Below are 22731 nucleotides of genomic sequence, written 5' to 3'. Positions count from 1 at the left end.
CCTCGTACAGTTAGAAGTGCTGCTTCTGAAACCGGAAGTCTACATTGACTTGATAGCACAAAATGAATCAAATGTATCAAATGGAAAAAAACAGTAATTTTAAAAAAGGTTTTAGGTAAGGGAAAATGGACAAATGGACCAACAGATTAACTCTCAATGACCATGTCTAAGAAATTCCATTATTTTAATAGGCATTGTCAACTATTTGGGAAATTGGCTTTTCTCATAAAAATCTCATCTATGAATCTATTACTTTATTGCCTTGAACACAAAAGATCTGATATATTATCAACCAATGTATTTATTAAAGCAAGATTTAAATTTTTTTACAGTAGTGTTAGCCATGATAATAAAAACTGCAGGGGACTTCCGGCTGTGACGTCATCGTGGAGCGGGTGAAGGAACAGACCTCTGTTCCTAAATCCCAAAAAATCTTCACTAAGAGCCCAGCAAGGGCTTTGCCAATCTCGGAGAGATTGGTAAATTAAAGAGGAAGCTTCAGAGAAGCCGGGTGGAAAGCAAACACCCGAGCAGAAAGGAGCAGCACTTTTAAAATTGGCGGAGAAGAAGCCGGTTTTTAAGGCCGGCCTGGAGCGATGGCGGCAGTCTGAAACGGAGTGAAAAGTAGAACTGACAGCTTTGTAACGGAGACAAGGAAAAGCCCTGAAGGAGGTGAGAACATTTGGCTGAGAGAAGACGCAGAAAAAGCAAAGCTATAAGGAGAGAGACACAGTGGCAACTGAATTGGAATAGAGCGGAGAAGAGAGCAATAGAGCAGAATGAGAGCAGCATGAAGAAGCAGAGAGCCCACAGTAAAGTTTATAAAATGTGAGAGACTGGAATTTAAGAACTGCAAGAAGTAGAAACTGAAACCAGAGAAAGGACTGGAGAAAGGACGGTTGGAGGCAATAAAGGGTGATTAAGAAGGACTTTGAAAAATTAACATAAGGATTAAAAAGTGAAGTGAGACAACGGAGAAATTTAATACTACTTAGTGGAACCTATTTTTGAGGAACAAACAACATTGAAATTTGGACTTTAACTGACATATATCTGGGTGAAGTGACAAGTGGACATTTTGGAAATATAGGATATATAGAAGAAAGAAGAGGTGACATTTGGTAGATCGGTGGATATATTAAATTGAGACAGAGAGAAAAAAAAGGCTGATGCAATATTGTAGCACTCATATACAAGCAGTGACTAAGCTACAAGTAGAAAAGGGGCATCAGGCAATGTATTAAAAGTAATGAAGTAAATGAATTGTATTAACAAAATAGAAATAAGCATAATTGTGTAATTGAACTAAATAGAAGTGAGAAAGTAATTATAGTATTGTAAAGAAATATAGACAGGTGATTATTCAAATAAGAGCGATAGTGAATGAAATTAAGAGTGGTGATAATACTTAGAGAATAGTATATGTATATGCATCGTGTGTAGTGCTATAGAAATATATATAAGAGCTGTTTAGAGTATTATAAATTGTACTAGATAATAGTGGGATAAGGAAAGGTACAACTCTACTTGTAATTTTACTTTTCAACGTTAATCCTAAGAATAACATTCTATAAAGGTATTATAGTCATATATATATTCTTTACTATCTATATTATATATATATTTGCATATTTAAGCTTAGACTATATAGATTGAAAACCAACTTGATCAATAAAAACAACTTGCCATAAATTGGTATATGCAAAAGTGGAGAAATATTATTCAAATAATAAAAATGACAAGTACCGCAACAACTAAAGTTGGCAAAAAAACAGTTCAAATCCCATACCTATAATGACCTCTCCTACAGGTCAAAGAATGATAGCGACCATGTTGGGGAAAGAAAAAGCAGAATCGGCAGTGAACCCACAGAGCATGCAGATAACACTACAAACGATTCAAGAAACAATGATGATGACCCAAGAGGCAATAGCAAACAATCATGAAAAAACGAAAATATATCACAAAGAAATTAAGAATGATATTGGAGAAATGAGAGATGAAATTAAAAACATGACTGATAAGATAGGCAATATACAACAAACAATGATGGAAAATGAACAAAGAATCCAAACAGTTGAAACAAAAATGGAGCATGTTGATAGCAAAATAGAAAGGATGGTACAGAAATCTGAGCAGGTAAATAGGGAGTTGACTGAATCGATTGCCTTTTTGGAAATGAATAAAGCTTCGTTCTTTCTAAGATTCCAAAATATTGTGGAGGAAAAGGAAGAAGATTTGGGAGAGAAGATGGCGGAGATGTTGGCGGAGATATTAGGCAAGGAAAAACAGGAAGTAAGAGACATAGACGAAATATATAGAGTATATACAAATTATGCACAAAGGCATAGATTGGTGAGAGAGGTCCATATAAGGTTTACTAGAAGATCAATAAGGGATGAAATATATAAAAAAACAAGAGATGAACCAATAATATATAAGGGTAAAGAAATAATTGTATTAAAACAAATACCACGTAGTATACGAAATCAGAGACGAGAATACCAATTTCTAATGACCCAATTAATTAAATATAAAGTTATGTTTCGATGGTTAATACCTGAAGGCATATTTCTAACTTGGCAGGAAAAAAAATATAAGATAGATACACTTGAGAAAGCGCAGGACTTTTATGAACTTTACTTCACACAGGGAGAAGAACAAGAAAGTAGGGAAGAGTCGGAGAGTAAAAGTCAGGATGAAGATGTATTAGAGGAAGTCGAACGAGAGAGAGAAATACAAAAGATACAAGAAAGAGAAAGGTTAGAAAGAGAAGGAGCAAAAGGAAGAGTAATAGGGACAAGAAGCATAAAAAATAGATCAAGTAAAAAATGGGAGACGCAATTAAGCTCTTCTCTGTAAACATTAATGGATTAAATATACCAAGAAAAAGAGCACAAACGTTTAACAAATTAAGGAAATTGGATGCAGATGTGATATGTCTTCAGGAAGTTCATATAAAAAAGGATTATAGAAAACTACTAGAGAATGTAAAATTAGGAACACTATACACAACATTAGCACAAAACAAGAAAGGAGGAATTGCTATATGTGTCAAAGAAAAAATAAAATCAAAATCAATATACTCAGATGAAGAGGGGAGAATTTTAATATTGGAAATAGAATTAGAGCAAAAACAAATCTTATTAACGGCAGTATATGCACCAAATAATAATCAACAAGAATTTTTTTAAAAGGTACATAAGAAACTAGTGGATCTGGACTACGAAAATATTTGTATGATTGGGGATTTAAATGCAATAGTTGATTGTTAAGAAAGATTATAAGAGTAGTAAAAAGAACAAAAAGAAGAAAAATATATTACCAAAATCGTTCTTTGACATGGTAGCAGAACTCAGTCTTCAGGATATATGGAGAGAGACACACAGATCAGACAAACAATATACGTTCTATTCGTATCCACATCAGTCTTGGTCTAGGATCGATATGGCCTGGGCAACAACAGACGTACAAAAAGGGATAGGGGAAATTGAAATAGGGCTTAATGATTGGGCGGATCACAACCCAATAATAATAAAATGGAAAGGCCAGAAACAGAGAAAAAAATGGTAATGAATCAAAGACTGTGTAAAGATAAATAATATATACAGATGCTAGAAAAGGAGTTGACATTATTTTTTCAGGTAAATAAAAAAGAAGAGACATCAACACAAAATTTGTGGGATACTACAAAAGCTTACATTCGGGGATTGACAATTGCATACAACTTTAAGAAAAACAAAGATAGGAGACTTCAACAAGGAAAATTACAAGAAGAATTAAAAAAATAGAAGGTGATCTACAGAAGGACCCACAAAATAAAAAGATAAAAGAAAAATAAAATATTATAAAACACAAGATTAACCTGACAACACAAAAAGAAATGGTACAGAAAATCAGGATGGCGAAACAAAATTACTTTGAAAATTCGAATAAAACTGGTCGACGGTTGGCCTATAAATTAAAAAAAGAAAAAGGCAAAAGAACAATACACCAACTACAAGATGAAAGTGAAACAGTACAATATAGACGGGAAGAAAAAAAGAAAATAATACAAAATTTCTTTTCAAAGCTATACCATCAGGAAGATATACCAGATGATAAAGTCAAACAATATATAGAGGCAGCAAAAATGAGCAAAATTACTGAAGAACAAAAGGAAATGTTGAATAGACCAATAACTGCAATAGATTTAGAAACAGCATTGAAAAAACAAAAAAACAACAACAAATCACCATGCCCAGATGGAATTCCGGTCGAGTTTTATAAAAATACACAAGAGTCACTACAATGGATAATGTTGGAGATTTACAATGAGGTGTTGGAAGAGGCGAAGATACCGACAATTTGGACTGAAGCAATCATCACCCTCATTCCTAAGGAAGACTCAGACCTACAACAAATTCAAAATTATAGACCGATTTCTTTACTGAATACTGATTATAAGACATTTACAACAATAATAGCAGAAAGAATAAAAAAAAAATTTGAATAATTACATCCACCCAGATCAAAATGGATTTTTACCAGGACGACAAATAGAAAATAACATGAGGATAATACTGAACACTTTAGAATTTTACGAAGTCCATCCTGAAAGACAAGCTACACTGGTTTTTCTTGATGCCCAAAAGGCGTTTGATAATTTGAATTGGAATTTTGTTATAACACAATTGTACTATATCAGTGGTTCTCAACCTGTGGGTCGGGACCCCATTTGGGGTCAAATGACCATTTCACGGGGGTCACCAAACCATGCTGTCCGCCATTTTATTCCCTTTTCCCTAGCTGTCCTACTCCCTCTTATTGGTGGCCACACCCACTTGGGGGTCACCACAACATGGGGAACTGTATTATGGGGTCACGGCATTAGAAAGGTTGAGAATCACTGTACTATATGGAATTTGGGACAAAATTTGGAAAGATGGTTGAGAAAATATATACTAAACAAACAGCTAGGGTAATTATAAATGAGGAAATGACAGAAAAAATTGATATAACCAAAAGAGTAAGACAAGGATGTCCACTTTCCCCTCTTCTATTTATTTTATCATTAAATACTCCTTACAAAAATCAGAGAGGACCAAGAAATAAAGGGTTTAAAAATTAAAAAGGAAGAATATAAGGTCCAGGCCTTTGCTGATGATTTGGTATTTATTTTGGAAGATCCATTAGAAACCGGCTTTAAAATGATTAAAAAAATAGAAGAATTTGGTGAGGTAGCCAGACTTAAGATTAATAAGAATAAATCCAAATTAATAACAAAAAATCTTACAAAGGCACAGGAAAGGAAATTAGAAGATAAAACAAAGATAATGTCAGAATCCAATTATATTTCATCTTTAATTATCAAACATAGAAACTCCCAATTCTGCCTTCTCTGGATTCTGCCATAAGAGGGAGAAAAGGGGGAGAGCAAAGGGGCTTTATGGCCCTCACTTCCTTCAGCACACTTCAAAGGACTGAATGTGTGTTTATTGTGGCCTCTAAGCTTTAACATATCAAAGAAGAGTAATTGCCTTTCATGTAGTTATCTGAAGTCTCCATCCAGACGGAAGAAGAAAGGGGATGGAATTGTGATACTTGAAACTATCACTGGAAGGGGGGTTGATTGGGTGGGACTACTGGGGAACCCCTTAAAACCTTGAATGGGAGAGCTTGAACCCCAAGTCCTGTCTAGCATGCCTGCAACCATTTTCTCTTAATAAAGGATTCCTGTTGGAAGAATTATTCCAAGAGTTCTGTCTTCTTAAGATGCAAAGTGGGGTGGGTCCTCACATTAGACAGGACTTGCAAAATTAATCCACCTGGAAGGAAGACCCTTGCCGGGGGATTTTGCAAAAATTTACCATGTCAGACAATGGAGCAAAAGAGGGGGAAAACTCCCTGGAAAGAGAGCCGCTGACCCAGTTGGAACCTTGCCAGATGTTGGGATCCGAGAGGCCAGATTCCTCAGGAGAAGAAGTGGTGGAGACACAGGACCACAAGCCTCGCTGGTCGATGGGCGTTGGAAAGAAAAGTGAGTGGGGAAAGGAATCAAGAAAGGTGACCCTGAGACGGGGGACCAAGCAACCAGAATGGAAGCAGGAGATGGAGAAATCCCTGCACGCAAGTGAAGAGGGAGAAAGCTGGGCACCGTACTCAGACTGGATCCTAGAGAAAGCTATTGACCTGATGAAGAGAACTCTCAGCTCCCTAGGAGAGGAGAATACTGAACCCTACGGCTGCCCCAGTTCCTGGAGCCGCAAAGGGAGAGACACCGAGGGGAACGTGGAACCTGCAACCCCAGGGACATCTACTGATCCAGGAGCTCCCACCCCCTACCGGACCACAGATGGCAATCTGGACGGAAGGCACTACCACCCACAACAGAGGCACCGATCCATTCCAAGACGTCCACCGTTGGAAGTGAAATTCAAAGGGGAGCCAACACGCTTGGGATTTTTCCTAACCCAAGTCCTCAGCTACATGGAGGAATATGGGCAGGACATTCCCAGCGACAAAGCCCGCATCCGGATCGTGCAATCTGCCCTGGATGGACCAGCTGCGGATTGGGTAGTGAACTTGCATGACTCCAATGCCCCAGAACTCAGTAACTTCAACCGTTTCATGTCCTCTTTGAGAAGACGATTTGAAGACCCCCTGGCTGATCGCAAAGCCCGTGAAAAAATAACAACGATGAGGCAGGGCAAACGCCCAGTGGCTGAGTATACACAAGAATTCCGGGCCATTGCCAGCAAACTGAATTGGCCAGAAGACATCCTCCTTGGCCATTTCAAAGACGGACTAAACTATGATCTATATGATGCTTGCCTACCCCGAGGGGACCCACATCGACTTGAGGAATGGTACGTCTTGGCAGAGGAAGCAGAGATCGACATATTGAAGAGGCACCGCCGAGGAAAACAATGGAGCCGCCCCCCGCCTGAGCTGACACACCAACCGGTGAAATCATCGGATACAGCCAAGAAGCAAATGAGATGTTTCAAGTGCGGAAGAGAAGGGCATCGAGCTGTAGAATGCCGCTCAAAGGCCCCCCAGCACAACCCAGACAGATCCCCAATCAACAAACCCGGAAAGTATTCAGCTAAGCCAAAAGAAACGGCCATGAGAATGATGGAAATTGCAGAAACCCCCACCTCTGCTCACCAAAGGGAAAGGACTCCAGCCTACACCACAGGGCCGGTGGATGCCTCAGATGACAGCTCGGAGGGCGAACCCCTGGTAAGTGGATGCATCACACCCATCTTCAAAACAGTGACTATATTAATCCCCCCCATGCCCGAAGCTGTGAAGGTGAAAGCCTTAATAGACTCTGGCTGTACCCGCTGCCTCATTAGCCCAACACTAGTGGGGAATCTGGGCATCCCATCCAGGAGACTGGAACAACCAATCTCATTTGGCCAGCTAGATGGATCCATAGCAGGGGGGGTGCCAGCTACCCTAGCCACTTTGCCAATACATCTCTCCCTGGGCAACCATGAAGAGGACTTAACGTTTGTGGTGACCCCAGGTATGGAATGCCCAATGATTCTAGGGATGGAATGGTTGAAAAAATGGAACCCCTGGGTAAATTGGAGGACGACAGAAATCAAATTCCCGAAGGGGGACCCTATGGACTTAAAACCCCAAGGGAGGCTACCAGAATCAAGAATAGAAAAAGCATCCATAGGAGAGGAAAAAAGATTAACAGAAATACCAGAGGAATATAGGGACCTTGCTGAAGTCTTCAGTGAGGAGAGGGCGAATGAGCTTCCCCCCCACCGACCCACAGACTGTACCATTGAATTCAAGCCTGGGGCAAAACTCCCGAAGCCCAGATTATACTCCATGAGCCCAAAGGAGAAGGAGGAAATGGAAAGATTTATAAAAAAAAACCTGGAGAGAGGTTTCATTGAGCCAGCCAAGCCTAAAGTGGCTGCCCCGGTCCTTTTTAGAGAGAAGAAGGATGGCTCCTTACGTTTATGCGTGGATTATAGGGCCCTGAATACAATCAGTGAAAGCAACCTATACCCGCTGCCCCTCATGAAAGACATGCTGTCACACCTATCGAAAGGGAAAATTTTTTCTAAACTAGACTTAAGGGAAGCTTACTATCGAGTGAGAATCAAGGAAGGGGACGAATGGAAGACTGCATTTAACTGCCCCATGGGGTGCTATCAATTCAAAGTCTTGCCATTTGGATTACAAGGGGGCCCTGCAGTCTTTATGCAATTAATCAATGACGTTCTAAGGGAGCACCTGTTTAAGGGGGTCCTTGTTTACTTGGACGACATTCTTATCTTTACCGAAACAAAAGAAGAACACGTCAAACTTGTCAGAGCGGTTTTAAAGAAGCTGCGAGCCGCTCACCTATATGCCAAACTCTCAAAATGCGAATTCCACCAGGAAAGGATAGACTACCTAGGCTATCGCATATCCCCACAGGGCATTGAAATGGACCCAGAGAAGGTCAGAGCAGTATTAGAATGGGCACCACCCCGCACAAGAAAGCAACTACAAAGTTTCCTGGGCTTTGCAAATTTTTACCGCCAATTCATCCCCTCATTTGCACAGATAGCCTTGCCCCTCACTAACTTACTAAAAACGAAGGGAACATCCTCAGTAAAACCTAGCCAGCCACTAAAATGGACAATGGAGTGCCAAGCAGCGTTTGAGAGACTAAAGAGACTTTTTTCTGCCGAACCAGTACTAAGGCACCCAGACATGGACAAACCCTTCATAATACAGGCAGATGCAAGTGATGTGGCAGTGGGGGCTGTGCTATTACAAGAAAATGATGATGCAGTATTGCAACCCTGTGCATATACATCTAAGAAACTCACGGAAACAGAACAGCGCTGGCCCGTATGGGAGAAGGAGGCTTATGGGATACGTTGGGCATTACTCACGTGGCGACAGTTCCTGGAAGGCAACAAAATCCCCTTCCAGGTATGGACTGATCACAAAAATTTAGAAGCCCTGAAAACTTCCAGGAAACTCAATCCCAAACAAGCCCGCTGGTCCCAGCATTTTCACCAATTCCAATTTAAGCTCAAACATTTACCAGGAAGAAAGAACTTCCTGGCAGATGCACTATCTCGCATGCCCCAATATAACAGCGCACGAACCACAGACTCTAGACCAATAATGGCAGAATCACAACTGGCAGCGCCAGTAACCACAAGAACCCAAGCCAAAATAAAACCACAACTGGACAGCCAAACTGGGATTGAATTCAGAAAAAGTTTGGAAACAGATGATTGGTTCCAGAAAAACAAACATGTGTGCACAATGAGAGACGGATTGCCTTGGGTAGGGGAAAAGTTATATATACCAACAACTCAAAGACTAACTTTCATGCAACTTTGCCATGACACAAAATCAGCAGGGCATTTTGGATTTGTAAAAACTTTACACTTAATTAAACGGCAATTTTGGTGGCCATCAATAAAAAAGGACATAGAAAGTTATGTTGCCAGCTGCCCAACCTGTGCATCAGCAAAGAGGTTGCAAGGGAAATCGCCAGGGCTGTTACAACCAGTGGCAAGTCCCTCAGCCCCCTGGAGGGAAATAGCCATGGATTTTATAGTGGAATTGCCTGAAAGCAATGGGAATACTGTTATCTGGACAGTCACGGACCTATTTTCCAAACAGGTGCACTTTATCCCTTGCCAAAAAATTCCCACTGCAAAGGCCTTAGCAAAACTTTTTATCCAGCACATTTACAGATTGCACGGGGCACCCCAACGCATCATCTCTGATAGGGGAGTGCAATTTACGTCTACATTTTGGAAGGAATTTTTATCCCTCTTAGGGACCACTCAGGGACTGACATCTAGCCATCACCCTCAGACAGACGGACAAGCGGAACGCTGCCAGTCGGTACTTGAGCAATATTTGAGATGTTTTTTAAATTTCCAACAGAGTGATTGGACGGACTTACTTCCTTTTGCAGAAGTTGCCTACAATAATGCAGTCCACTCCAGCACAGGCTACACTCCTTTTCAAATAGCCAACGGCCAAAGTTTCAACCCTATGCCAGAGTTAACCCCAAAAGAACCAACGATCCCTTCACTGAAAGAATGGATGGAAAACCTACAAAACACCTGGCCAATAGTCAGAAAATCACTAGATGAAGCTAGGCGGGCATACAAAGCACAAGCCGATAAAAAAAGGGTTGAGCCTACACCATTCATTATAGGAGAAATGGTGTACTTATCTACAAAATACCTAAAGTCCCTACAGCCCTGTAAAAAACTTGGACCAAAATATATAGGACCTTTTCCAATTAAAAGGATCATAAATCCAGTAACAGTAGAATTAGAATTACCCAAAAACCTCAGGCAAATACACCCAATTTTTCATTGCAGCTTGCTGAAAAGAGAGCATCAGTCACCTCTACGGCCAAAAATCCCCCCCCCACCACCTCCAATCATGGTGGAGGGGGAACAACACTTCGAAATAAAAGAGATCCTTGACTCTAGGAGATATCGTGGAACAACTCAGTACCTAGTTGCCTGGAAACACCTCCCTGCCTCACAAAATGAGTGGGTCCATAAACGTCACGTCAGAGCCCCGAAGCTATTGAAGAAGTTTCACACAGAGTATCCTAACAAGCCTAACTAAATTTTATACTTGTGTTTTCTTTCAGGTGGATCTCTCTTATTGTTAAGAGGGGCCGGATGTCAGAATCCAATTATATTTCATCTTTAATTATCAAACATAGAAACTCCCAATTCTGCCTTCTCTGGATTCTGCCATAAGAGGGAGAAAAGGGGGAGAGCAAAGGGGCTTTATGGCCCTCACTTCCTTCAGCACACTTCAAAGGACTGAATGTGTGTTTATTGTGGCCTCTAAGCTTTAACATATCAAAGAAGAGTAATTGCCTTTCATGTAGTTATCTGAAGTCTCCATCCAGACGGAAGAAGAAAGGGGATGGAATTGTGATACTTGAAACTATCACTGGAAGGGGGGTTGATTGGGTGGGACTACTGGGGAACCCCTTAAAACCTTGAATGGGAGAGCTTGAACCCCAAGTCCTGTCTAGCATGCCTGCAACCATTTTCTCTTAATAAAGGATTCCTGTTGGAAGAATTATTCCAAGAGTTCTGTCTTCTTAAGATGCAAAGTGGGGTGGGTCCTCACAGATAAGTATAACCAAGAAAATAAAATATTTAGGGATCTGGCTTACAACGAAATGTTCTTCAATTAAGGAGGACAATTATGATAAAATATTACGCCAGATAAAAAAAGATTTAGAAAATTGGGAAAATTTGCAAATTTCATTTTTAGGGAGAACCGCTACGGTCAAAATGATTGTATTGCCAAAAATATTATTTCTGTTCCAGGTTATTCCAATAAAATTAGGGAAAACATTCTTTCAAGAATTAAATAAATTGGTCACTAAATTTATATGGCAAAGGAAAAAACCAAAAACCCAAGATTAAATTAAAACTCTTGCAAGATATGAAAGATAAAGGGGGATTGGTGTTACCAGAGTGGGAAATATACTACCAAGCATCAAGCTTAACTTGGCTAAAAGATTGGATGGATTTGAAAAATACTAGAGTTTTAACAATAGAAGGACAGGACTTGCAAGCAGGGTGGCATGCATTCCTATGGGACGAAAAACATAAAATACACAGATACTTTCAAAGACACATAGTTAGGAATGCATTGCTACAGACTTGGGAAAAAATAAAACAAAAACATTATATAAGAATTCCAATGTGGTTATCCCCAACAGAAGCTCTGAAATACCCAAACCTATTGGATATAAATAAGATAATTAGATACAAGGAATTAGTAAATGAACAGGGAAATTTGAAAACAAAACAAGAATTGGAACAAGACATTGGCAGAGAGATTGATTGGTGGACATTTACACAAATTCAATCTAAATATACAGAGGACAAAAAAATTATATGAAATCCAAAAAGAGCCGCAAGAATTGGATAAAATTATACATGGAACAAAAATAAAATTAATTAGCAATTTATACAAATACCTATTGAGATATAAAATGGAAGACGAGGTTGTCAAAGACACAATGATTAGATGGGCAAAAAATTTTGGATATAATATAGAATTGGAGAAATGGGAAAAATATGGGAAATAAATATAAAATTGACTATGTCGGTGGCATTCAAGGAAAACCAGTTGAAGATGTTTTACAGATGGCATCTTCCACCAGCAAAGCTTGCCAAGATGTTCCAGAACAATTCGCCAACATGCTGGAAATGTAAAAAAGTACATGGAACATATTATCATTTATGGTGGACATGCCCAGTTGCAAAAAAAATACTGGTGTACAATAAGAAAATGGATCGAAGAAATAATAGACCAACCCGTAGACTGGAAACCAGAGATCTTTTTGTTGGGTATTTTAAACAGAAAATATAGTAAAGAAATATGGTACTTAATTTTACGTATAATAACGGCGGCAAGAATAGCATATGCACAGTGCTGGAAAAATGAGAATATACCATCAGAGGAAGAAGTAATAAGAAAAATCCTGGACTGTGTTGAGATGGACAAATTAACAAAAGAGATAAAAGAAAAGGAAGACACAGAGTATTATATAACATGGAACAAGTTGTATGTCTGGTTGGAGACTAGAAATAATAGAGGAGAATAAATATGGAAAGGTCAAAAGTGAAAATATGTCTATAATAATGTATAATAATAATATGAATTATTCTTAGTAAGAAGTAGAACAAGAAGGAAGAAAAATGTAAATAAGAAATAATGGGGCTATAAGGACAAATATTCTAAAGAAGAATAAGGGGGGAAATGTAAATAATAGATTACCGTTATGCAATTGCTGTAAAAAAAAGGAGGAGTATATATTGTGTGTGTATGTGTGTTATGTTTTGCTTTGTTTTGTTTTGTCTTGTTGGTTAAAAATAAAATAAAAAAAATAAAAACTGCCAAGTTTTTCAGATGTATTTAAACGTTTATAAATGCTTTTGAATGTTTAATTTAATTTCTGTATAAAAACGACATAGAACATTATCGATTCTCCACACAACTCCTAAAACTAGATAAAGAGAACCTAGTTCTAGATGTGCTGCCAATGCAAAATTAATATTTTAGATCTGCATAATCTTCCCTCCCCAAAGAATAATACTTTTAAATAGTTTAAAAGTATAATAGAAAATAATGCAGGAAAACTACCATTGTTCCTTATTCCAAAGGCTTTCAATTCTTGGGAAACATTGCTCTACCCATAGCATTTGGAGGAGGGGTTGTTGTTGCATTTGAGGGATAATTATTTAAATGGGTAGATTAACAAAAATCAAAAATTAAAAATTGCAATATATTAGTAATGTTGACAAAACATCTTACAAAGTAAATGGCAACTTCTCTAATATATTATTATTTTATTAGTTAAAATATGAACAACCTTCTCTTGAGGAATAAAATAATTAGAACTCATTAGCACCAAGCATCAGTTTAGCAGAAGGAAATAATACTTGTGCCAGAAACACTATGTAATTATTTTTATTTGTAAATCTATTCAGGCCACCAACTGCTGGGGGTTCTTCTTCTACTCCCAGAGCACAGAAGGCTATTGTCAATCACCCTAGTGCTGCCCTCATGGCTTTAAGGCGGGGATCACGAAACCTCGTTTTCAGAGATTTCACAGTAAGTAGAATAATATGGATGATACACTGGAAAGAAATAGTTATGACACTGGTACTAAAAACTTGGTTTCTTTTCTGACTTAGGATGAAAAAGAGGGACCAATTACTAAACACATCCGATTAACAGCTGCCTTAATATTAAAAAATATTGGTAAATATTCAGAATGTGGTCGCAGGTGAGTAGATTGTCTCTAATGCAATATTGCATATTTGCTCATGAATAAATTTTCAAAGATGACAAATGTAATCTTAAACATTATTAAATACATTGTACCAGCCTGTAATTTTCTTTTCTTTTTCTTTTTCTTTTTGTTCTGACATTTAAACTTCCTGTTCATTTTCTCTTTCATGGCTGTGTAAAAAGAGGTTGGAAAAGAGTCATGCCAATTTAATGAAGGTTACTTGGATTTTGATGTAGGTTTTAGTGCATGTTTGCTTCTTCTGTTCTTCCCCCCCCCCCCTCATTTTTTTTGTATGTATATGGATATTTTCAAATACTTTTTTTTTAATTGAAAATTTTTAGAAGTTTTTACAAAAAACAAAAAAGACAACAACAACAACAAAAAAAAAACAACCCTCACCCAACCCCTCCCAAACCACCCCCTCCATCCCCCCCGAGCTTCCCAGAGCTGAATATAGGCTTAATTAAAATTTTAAAAATCCTAAAAAAAAGTTAAACAACTTATAAAATAATTAACAATAAGATATATATAACAAAAAAAAACATAGGCATTAAAAAGAAAAAGTGCTTAAAAAAGAAGAAAAAAGAAAGAAGAAAAGAGATAAAAAAAAGAAAAAAGAGAAAAAATACAATCTATAAAATATCAAAGTTTATATACAAGTTATAAAAAGGCTAAATGGTATTTTTTTATATCCAATTTGTATTGTGTGAAATTTATCCATTTTTCCCATACGGCAAAAAATTTCTCTTGCGATTGCTCCTTTAAGAAAGCCGAAATCTTTGCCATTTCCGCCAGATAGGAAACTTTAAAAAGCCACTCTTGCAAGGTAGGCAAAGATTCCTTCTTCCAATATTGCCCTACTAACAGCCTTGCGGCTGTAATCAAGTTCAACATCAATATAACCTCCTTAGCATCACAATCAGTAACAATACCTAACAAAAACAATTGTGGAGTAAATTTTACCCTCTTTCTAAAAATTCTTTGAATATTCCACCATATCTTAATCCAAAAAGCTTTTATATTTTTACACGACCACCAAATATGATAATAAGTGGCATCCAGGCAACCACATCTCCAACATTTAGGCTGTAAGTCAGGATACATAAGAGACATTTTTTGTGGATCAAGGTGCCATCTATAAAACATTTTATAAAAATTCTCCCTTAAGTTCTGGGCTTGTTTAAATTTGACATTCCTCACCCAGATAGTTTCCCAGGTATCCAGTAGAACTGGTTCACCAAAATTTTGTGCCCATTTAATCATACAGTCTTTAATTAGTTCTGATTCTGAATCCAGTTCCACTAGAACCCCGTAAATTCTCTTAATGTGAGTTCGTCTTTGATCCTTTACTTGTTTAAAAAGATTTTCATCTTCTCTAAGCAAGCCCATATTACGATCCATCTTCCATCTATCGACTATTTGTCTATATTGAAACCATGAATAGGTAATCTTTTCATGTAATACATCTTCCAAAGATTTTAACTGCCAATTTTGGCCATCCCATCTAAGTAGTTGTGCATAAGAAACCCTATCCATTTTAACTCCTCCTTATCCCCTCTATCGCATGCCAAGGTATAGCCCATAATGGTATTTTAAAATCACTTTTATAATATTTCCTCCAAACCAGAAGTAGAGAAATCCTTATAATATGAGATTTAAAAACCCGATCCACTTTTTTATTAAAAATTAAATAGGCATGCCATCCAAAAAGTAAATCCCAACCCTCCAGATGGAGTATTTCTACATTTGTTAAATTTACCCAATCACTAATTAATGTTAAAACCACAGCATCATAATATAATTTCAAATTCGGTACCTTGAGTCCACCTCTCTCACGGAAATCTTGCATAATTTTAAGCTTTACCTTTGGTTTTTTCCCTGCCCAAATAAATTTATTAATGCCTTTCTGCCATTCATTTAAATTAACCTCATTCTTTAAAATAGGTAGCATTTGAAACAGAAAGAGAAATTTTGGTAAGACATTCATTTTAATCACTGCAATTCTTCCCATAAGAGATAACTGTAACTTCTCCCAATTCTTCAAGTCTTTCTGTACCCTGACCCACAGCCTTTCATAATTATTCTTATACAATTTTACATTAGAAACAGATAAATTAACCCCCAAATATTTTATCTTATCAACAACTTCAAAATCAGTCAAATTAACCAAAATCTGCCTATCCCAATTAGTCATATTTTTAGATAATATTTTAGTCTTGTTATTATTAATTTTAAAACCCGAGACCCGTCCATATTGGTAAATCAGTTGTAGTAACTTTACTACAGAATAGGTAGGTTGAGACAAAGTAACCACCAAGTCATCTGCAAAAGCTCTTAACTTATATTCTTTTTTGTTAACTTCTATTCCTTTTATTTCCTGCGACTCTCGAATTTTAATCAACAAAATTTCCAATGTTAAAACAAATAGTAACGGTGACAATGGACATCCCTGTCTTGTACCTTTTTCTATAGTAAAAACCTCTGACAAACCCCCATTAACAATAAGTTGTGCCGTTTGTTTTTGATATATAGCACCAAAAGCTTGTAATATTTTTTCTCCAAAATTCATCTCCTCAACTACTCTTAACATAAACTGCCAATTCAATTGATCAAAAGCTTTTTCAGCATCTAAAAATATCAGCCCTGCAGAGATTTGGTTATTCTTATCTAAATATTCTAATAAATTAATAATTTGTCTAGCATTATTTTTCATATACCTACCAGTTGTAAAACCCGATTGATCCTTATGTATAAGCTGATGCATAACCCTCATAAGCCTATTAGCTAAAATTTTTGCAAAGATCTTATAATCTACATTTAAGAGAGATATAGGCCTATAATTCTTTGGTAAAGTAAGATCTTGATCCTCTTTTGGAATCAAGGATATAAAAGCACTGAGGAGGAATCTCTGAACCCTGTAATATATTATTAAAAAGCTCACATAAAGGCTGAATCATCTCTTCTACTAAGGTTTTATAATAAATGGATGTCAAACCATCCATACCCGGCGCTTTACCTAATTTTAATTGCTTAATAACTGTCACAATTTCCTCATTGGTAATTAAACCATTAATTTCTTGTTTCTGATCTTCTGTTTAGGAAAATTAGCCTCACTTAGATAATTATTTATATCTAAAATTTGTACATTGGTACTCATGTATAATTTTTGATAATAATCTAAAAAAGATTTCTTAATCAACTCCTTCTGATAAACTAATTTACCATTATAATTTATTTTATCTATAATTCTCTGTCTCTGTTTCTTTCTTAATTGATAGGCCAACCATCTCCCTGGTTTATTAGCATTACAAAATGTATTTTGTTTCATAAACAATAAGTTAGTTGCAGTTTGATCAGCCATCAACATATTAAATTGTGGTTTTAGCAACTTTATAGATTCTTTAACCTTTTCATCTGAAGGATTTAGAATCAAAGACTTTTCTTTTAATTTAATCTCATCTTCCAGTTCCTTACATTTCTGGATCTGCTTTTGTCTATGGACATTATTCATTTTTATCAAAATCCCACGCATGAAAGCTTTACCTGCGTCCCAGACCATTGATATTGATATTGATGTTCCCTTATGCATATTTAAAGCAAAATAATCCTTTAAGTACTCCTTTAATTTTTGAACATTCCTTTCTTGTCTAAATAAGTTCTCATTCACCCTCCAGGATCTCCTCTCCTCTTTTTCATCAGCATTTCCATCCAAACTGGACTATGATCCGTCAATGACCTAGGAAAAATTTTTACATTCTTTACCCTATTATATAAGTCAGTTGTAATCAAGAAAAAGTCAATTCTTGAAAAAGATTGATGTCTATCTGAGAAAAAGGTAAAGTCTCTCTCCTCTTGATTACGTTCACGCCAATAATCCCTCAGCTCCCAGTCCTCTTTCAGATCAAAAAAGGCTTTAGGTAATTTGGCTTGTTTAAAAAAGGTAGAAGAACCTTTTTTGTCCCTTTGTGTATCTAAGACACCATTCCAGTCTCCCATTAATATCACAGATCTACAGTCCAGCGAAGTTATTTTCTGATGTAACAATCTATAAAATTGTTCCTGTTGCTGGTCTGGTGCGTACAGTCCCACTATAAGTATTTTCTTACCATATAAACCAAGTTCAATCATAACATATCTTCCTTAAGGATCTGATTCTACCAGACAAACTGGTAGACTTTGCTTAACGTAAATAACCACACCCCCTTTTTTCCCAGGGGCAGGAGATACAAAATGAGATCCCAGACGAGCATTAGCTAAATATTTTTGATCTTTGAGTAGAATATGAGTTTCCTGCAAGCAAATAATATCATTATTATGTTGCTTTAGGTAATAAAAAAATTTCTTTCTTTTCTGAGGGGAGTTAAGGCCGTTAACATTCCAGGTCAGGAACTTTGCCATCTCCCTCAACCAGGAGCCTGGAGAAGACTGCCTGAAGATCTGCCATTGAAGAATGTGTTGCAGAACTCTTGGGTCTTGCTTCTCCCACCGGCAACGAGACACTTTCATGAGAAGATTCTTTAACTTCTTTCTTCTGTTGTTCCTTTTCCTTACGTCTATGTGCTGCACGAGTCATTCTCTGCTCTTTGACCTCTGCTTGGCGCGACCATTCCACCTGTAATTTTCCAGCAGCCATCAGACCTAATCCTTCAGACTGCTGTTCCACCTCTTTGTCACCCAGAGCTTTCTGATTCACGGATGAGGATGAGCCTGCTCCCAGGACCGTATTATAAAACTCTTTAGCTTTAACAACCGTGTTAAGTCTGTAACGTGTCCCCGCATGGCTCAAAACAATACCCATCGGAATCTCCCATCTGAATGGCATCAGTCTTGTTTTAAGTTCATTAGCAAGAAAGGCAAAGTCTTTTCTATTTCTTAAGATTTTGGATGGGATTTCCTTTAAAATAATGACATCTTGGGCAGCAATCTGGAATCTCTTATTATAAAAAGCTTGTATGATTTCGTTATGCAGAGATCTCTTTGCAAAGTAAATCACCACATCTCTTGGCAAATTCTTTTGTTTCGCAATCCAGGAATTAACTCTGTAAATTTTTTCCACTTCTCTTCGTAGTCCATCTTTGTCCCTATTCAGAACAACAGCTAGATCATTAAGCACCATCTCTGTCAAATCTTGATTCATATCTTCTTTCAGACCCCTAATTCTCAAAGCATACTCCATTTCCCTATACTGAGACATAAGAATATCCTCTTGTGAGGTTTCCATCTTTTTTTCCATATCTTGGAATTTATCTTCAAGGAGGTCTACTTTATCTGCAACCTCTTCCACTCTGGAGTCCAGCTTCTCGACCACAGAAGCCAGGCCTGATAAAGCTGTTACTATGTCTTGCCTCAAGATAGTATTATTCTCCTCTAAAAGCTCCTTCATTTCCTCTTTACTTTCAGATTTATTCTGTTTAAGAAGGTCTTTCATTTCCTCTTTACTTTCAGACTTGTTCTGTTCAAGAAGTTGCTTCATTTCCTCTCTGATTTGAGATACAGCATTACCCATTATATCTTTAATGTCTTGTGCAGATAAGCCTGGCAAAGGAGGAGAAGGTGGAGATGTAACTTTAGGTTGCAGTACTGGTGGTGTAGCTTTGAGTTGTTGTTGTACTGTTAGAATTGCAGGAGAGGAGACCACCTTAGAAACTATAGAAGCTGGTTGCCTCTTTGAGGCCATTTTTCAAAATCTTATTCTCTCCTTCTTTCTTCTTAAAAAAAGAAAAAGAAAATACTAAAATCCTTAAGGTTTAAAAGAAAAAACCAGGGAGAGTGCAAGAAAACAAATTCAAAACCTCCAAAATGCTTTCAAAAGAAAAGAAAAGCTTAAAAGCAGTCCATACGTTTCATTTAAGTCCGTTCTTTCTTTCCGGAAAAAAAAAAAAAGCAAAGCACTTTCAAAACGCCATCTTACTTTCACTCTCCAGACCAGTAAAAAACAAAAAAGAAAGAAATCAACATGAACTAAAAGAGAAATAAAACACTACACTCCAAATAAAATCCTTTAGACAGCTCTGTCCGCTTTAGAAGTCACTCACCAGAAAACTTTAAGCGCGGAGATGGTAGCGGCGTTTCACTTTGTTTCCGAAGAAACAAAAACAGCTGGGAGGCGGAGAAAGCACGAACTCCGAGGGAGCACTCTTTCTAACCCCCCCAAAAAAAAATCCAGGGGGGGTTAAGAGGTTCTATCTCTATTTGTGTAGTCTCTACCCCTTCCCTTCGCCCGGGAAGGGGATTTCGAGCCGCGGGCCAGCTGATGTCCGCTGTGCTCCGCAGATCTAACGCCATCCCAGGAGGACGGCTACGAAGTAGCCGCCATCATCGTCACTGACCACCGGAAGCTCCAAATACTTTTTCAATTACCTATTTCACCCAGCAAAAGTACATGCATGCATATTCAGAATTTGATTTATTTGCATAATTTTAGAAGATGCTTGAGATGAGCAATTCCCTCATTTCCTTCTTTACTGCCTGATCTCTAATGTAATATGTTAATGTGTGATGCTCTGTAATGTTCTGGTAATAATGAGACCATAATAAACTGTTTGTCTCCATATAGCTTTCTTTCAATAGTTAATACTTTTTCTTAAGAAAACTTAGTATAAGAAAAAAACCAGTTATGCATGGTAAAAGTAGGCATATGAAGGACAATTAATTTAGGGTAAATTAATTTAGGGTGAGTGCAATGTGTGGTAATTCATAGTAACTGAATGGTTAGTTAGATTTAAAATGTTTTTTCTTGTGGAAAATCTACACTTAATTGTCCCAGGTGTTGCCCCATTTTGGTTTTAGTATTTAAATTCAACCTATTTGGATTTAAATGAAAATATTATAATATTGAATGTGTATCTTTTAGTGCAGGGGTCCCCAACCTGTGGGCCACGGCCTATTGGCCACTGGGCTGTATGAATGGCTGGCTGGTGCATGCAAGCATTGCTGCGAGTGTCAGCATTCGCAGACCCACTTGAGCGAGCAATGACTGTTTGTGCGCACACGTGCATGCGCTTACCTCTCCCACAAAACCATCCCTTTTTTCCACCCTCCCCCCGCTCTGGGCCACCAACCCTGAAAGGTTAGGGAACTCTGTTTTAGTGTATCAGTACCATGTATTGATTCCTTGTTGGTGGGATGTAGGTAACTGGGTTTGGTTTCCAAGGTGTTTTCTAGATTAGAGATCCTGGCTTACAAAAAATAGTGTGAGTGTGCTTTGTTTATGGTTGAGGCACTCTGCCCTAAATGGGCCAAAACTGACCAGTACTGTCCCAGCCATTAGCAGGAAATGCTGCCTGTACCATGGGGCAATTAATTTTGAAATTCTTATGTGCTATTTATAACATCTTACCTAATATATTCAGGAAATACTGATCTTTTTTATAATAAACTACTGTTATCAGATCAGTATGAAGTAGTTTTTCTGAATGTGGCCAAATTCTGCTACGTTGTATGTAAAATTAGGTAAACTTTAACTGCTGACTGTTAATCTGCCACCAATCACAATACATTATTCTGTCTGTCTTTTATTTTTTTACTATTATTATTGTTTTAATGCTTTTATTTGCTGGTCTGTGGCCATAATAAAAATTGATTGAACCTATTAGCAATTCATAGGTAGGTTTTAGTTGCCAGTGAATTATGAGAATAGAAAAACCATGGATGAATGGGGGAGGAAAATGCAAAACTCTGAATGAATGTGAACCAAGATAGAAAGTCATTATGTTACATAATATGAATGAATGTTGAGATCATAAAATTGAGTTATTCAGAGGCCAAATACTGAATCAAGGTGGTTATTTTATATACTTGTTTTAGCTATAATCTATTGATATGTATATATGAAAAAGGAATTAATAAAAAAGAATAACTGTTCATGATGAAATATGAGGGATGAGCCATTTTTGATGGTTTAATGCTGTGTTTAGTGGAAAAACAGATATGGAAGAAAGGTAAAATAAATTAGAGTGAAAGTAAAAGGACAAGAGGAAGTGAAAATCAACATTCTGAATGAAAAGTCATTACAGATAGCAATAGCACTTATGTACCACTTCACAGTGCTTTGCAGCCCTTTCTAAGCAAATTACAGAGTCAGCATATTGCCCCCAACAATCTGGGTCCTCATTTTACCAACCTCAGAAGGATGGAAGGCTGAGTCAACCTTGAGCGGTCAGGATCGGAGGAATCAAACTCCTGGCAATATGAGCAGAGTGGTACTTATGACCAGTCCTCAAAGTTCAGTACCCCTGCAGTCACATGATCACAATTGGGTGCTTGGCAACTGGCTTGCATTTATGAGTCTCATGATCACATGATCATCATTTTGCAACTTTCCCTGATGACTTCCTACAAGCAAAGTTAATGGGGAAGCCAGCAAAGAAGGTCTCAAGTTGCTCCCATTAGCTGCACCTGCCTACACTCTATAGCACATGCTTGCCCAGCCACACACAGACCATGCCACAGCAGCCCCTTCCATGCCATATTACAATACCTTCTACAACACCCCCTGCCCACATTTATGCCATACTACAATACTTCCCACTCACCCAGGCGCACTCCAGAGCTCTCACCTGCTGGCCTGATTGCAAGCTTCCCAGCTTATGCAACTTTCTACTGGTTTTGCCATTGACTTTGCTTGTTGAAAACTGGTAGGAAGTCTCAAATTTGTGGTCACATGAAATCCTCACTTAACAAGTCACCCCAACAGTTGGGACTGCCAGGTTTGTTGTTCTTAAGCAATATAGTCACATGATGTCATGATTTATAACCCCATGGTGTAAAATGGCAAATGTAGCTTAAGAATGCTGTGTGAATACATTATTTTAAAAGTGCATGTGGTAATGCAAAAAAAATGGAGACAAGGATGTATAGCTGATGAATGAATGTGGATTGCATATCAAGATTGAGAGAATTAATGGAGATCAAATCAAGTA

At 37.6% G+C, this 22731-nt stretch overlaps 1 protein-coding gene across 2 annotated transcripts in view; it reads left to right on the top strand.

The window, feature by feature from the left end:
- ARID2 (AT-rich interaction domain 2) overlaps nucleotides 1-22731 on the top strand; it is a 264804-nt gene that overhangs the window by 238416 nt on the left and 3657 nt on the right. For both annotated transcript variants that reach the window (XM_039355315.1, XM_039355316.1), the window contains 2 exons: nucleotides 13506-13629; nucleotides 13713-13804. In XM_039355315.1, the coding sequence (XP_039211249.1) occupies nucleotides 13506-13629; nucleotides 13713-13804 (216 nt within the window). The remainder of the gene's footprint in view (nucleotides 1-13505; nucleotides 13630-13712; nucleotides 13805-22731) is intronic.

The sequence above is a fragment of the Crotalus tigris genome, unplaced genomic scaffold (assembly GCF_016545835.1).
Source record: "Crotalus tigris isolate CLP2741 ecotype Arizona unplaced genomic scaffold, ASM1654583v1 scf7180000018670.1062102, whole genome shotgun sequence".
In the NCBI taxonomy this organism is placed as follows: domain Eukaryota; kingdom Metazoa; phylum Chordata; class Lepidosauria; order Squamata; family Viperidae; genus Crotalus; species Crotalus tigris.
Note: the sequence above shows the minus strand (reverse complement) of the source record. Positions and strands in the feature narration are given on the sequence as shown.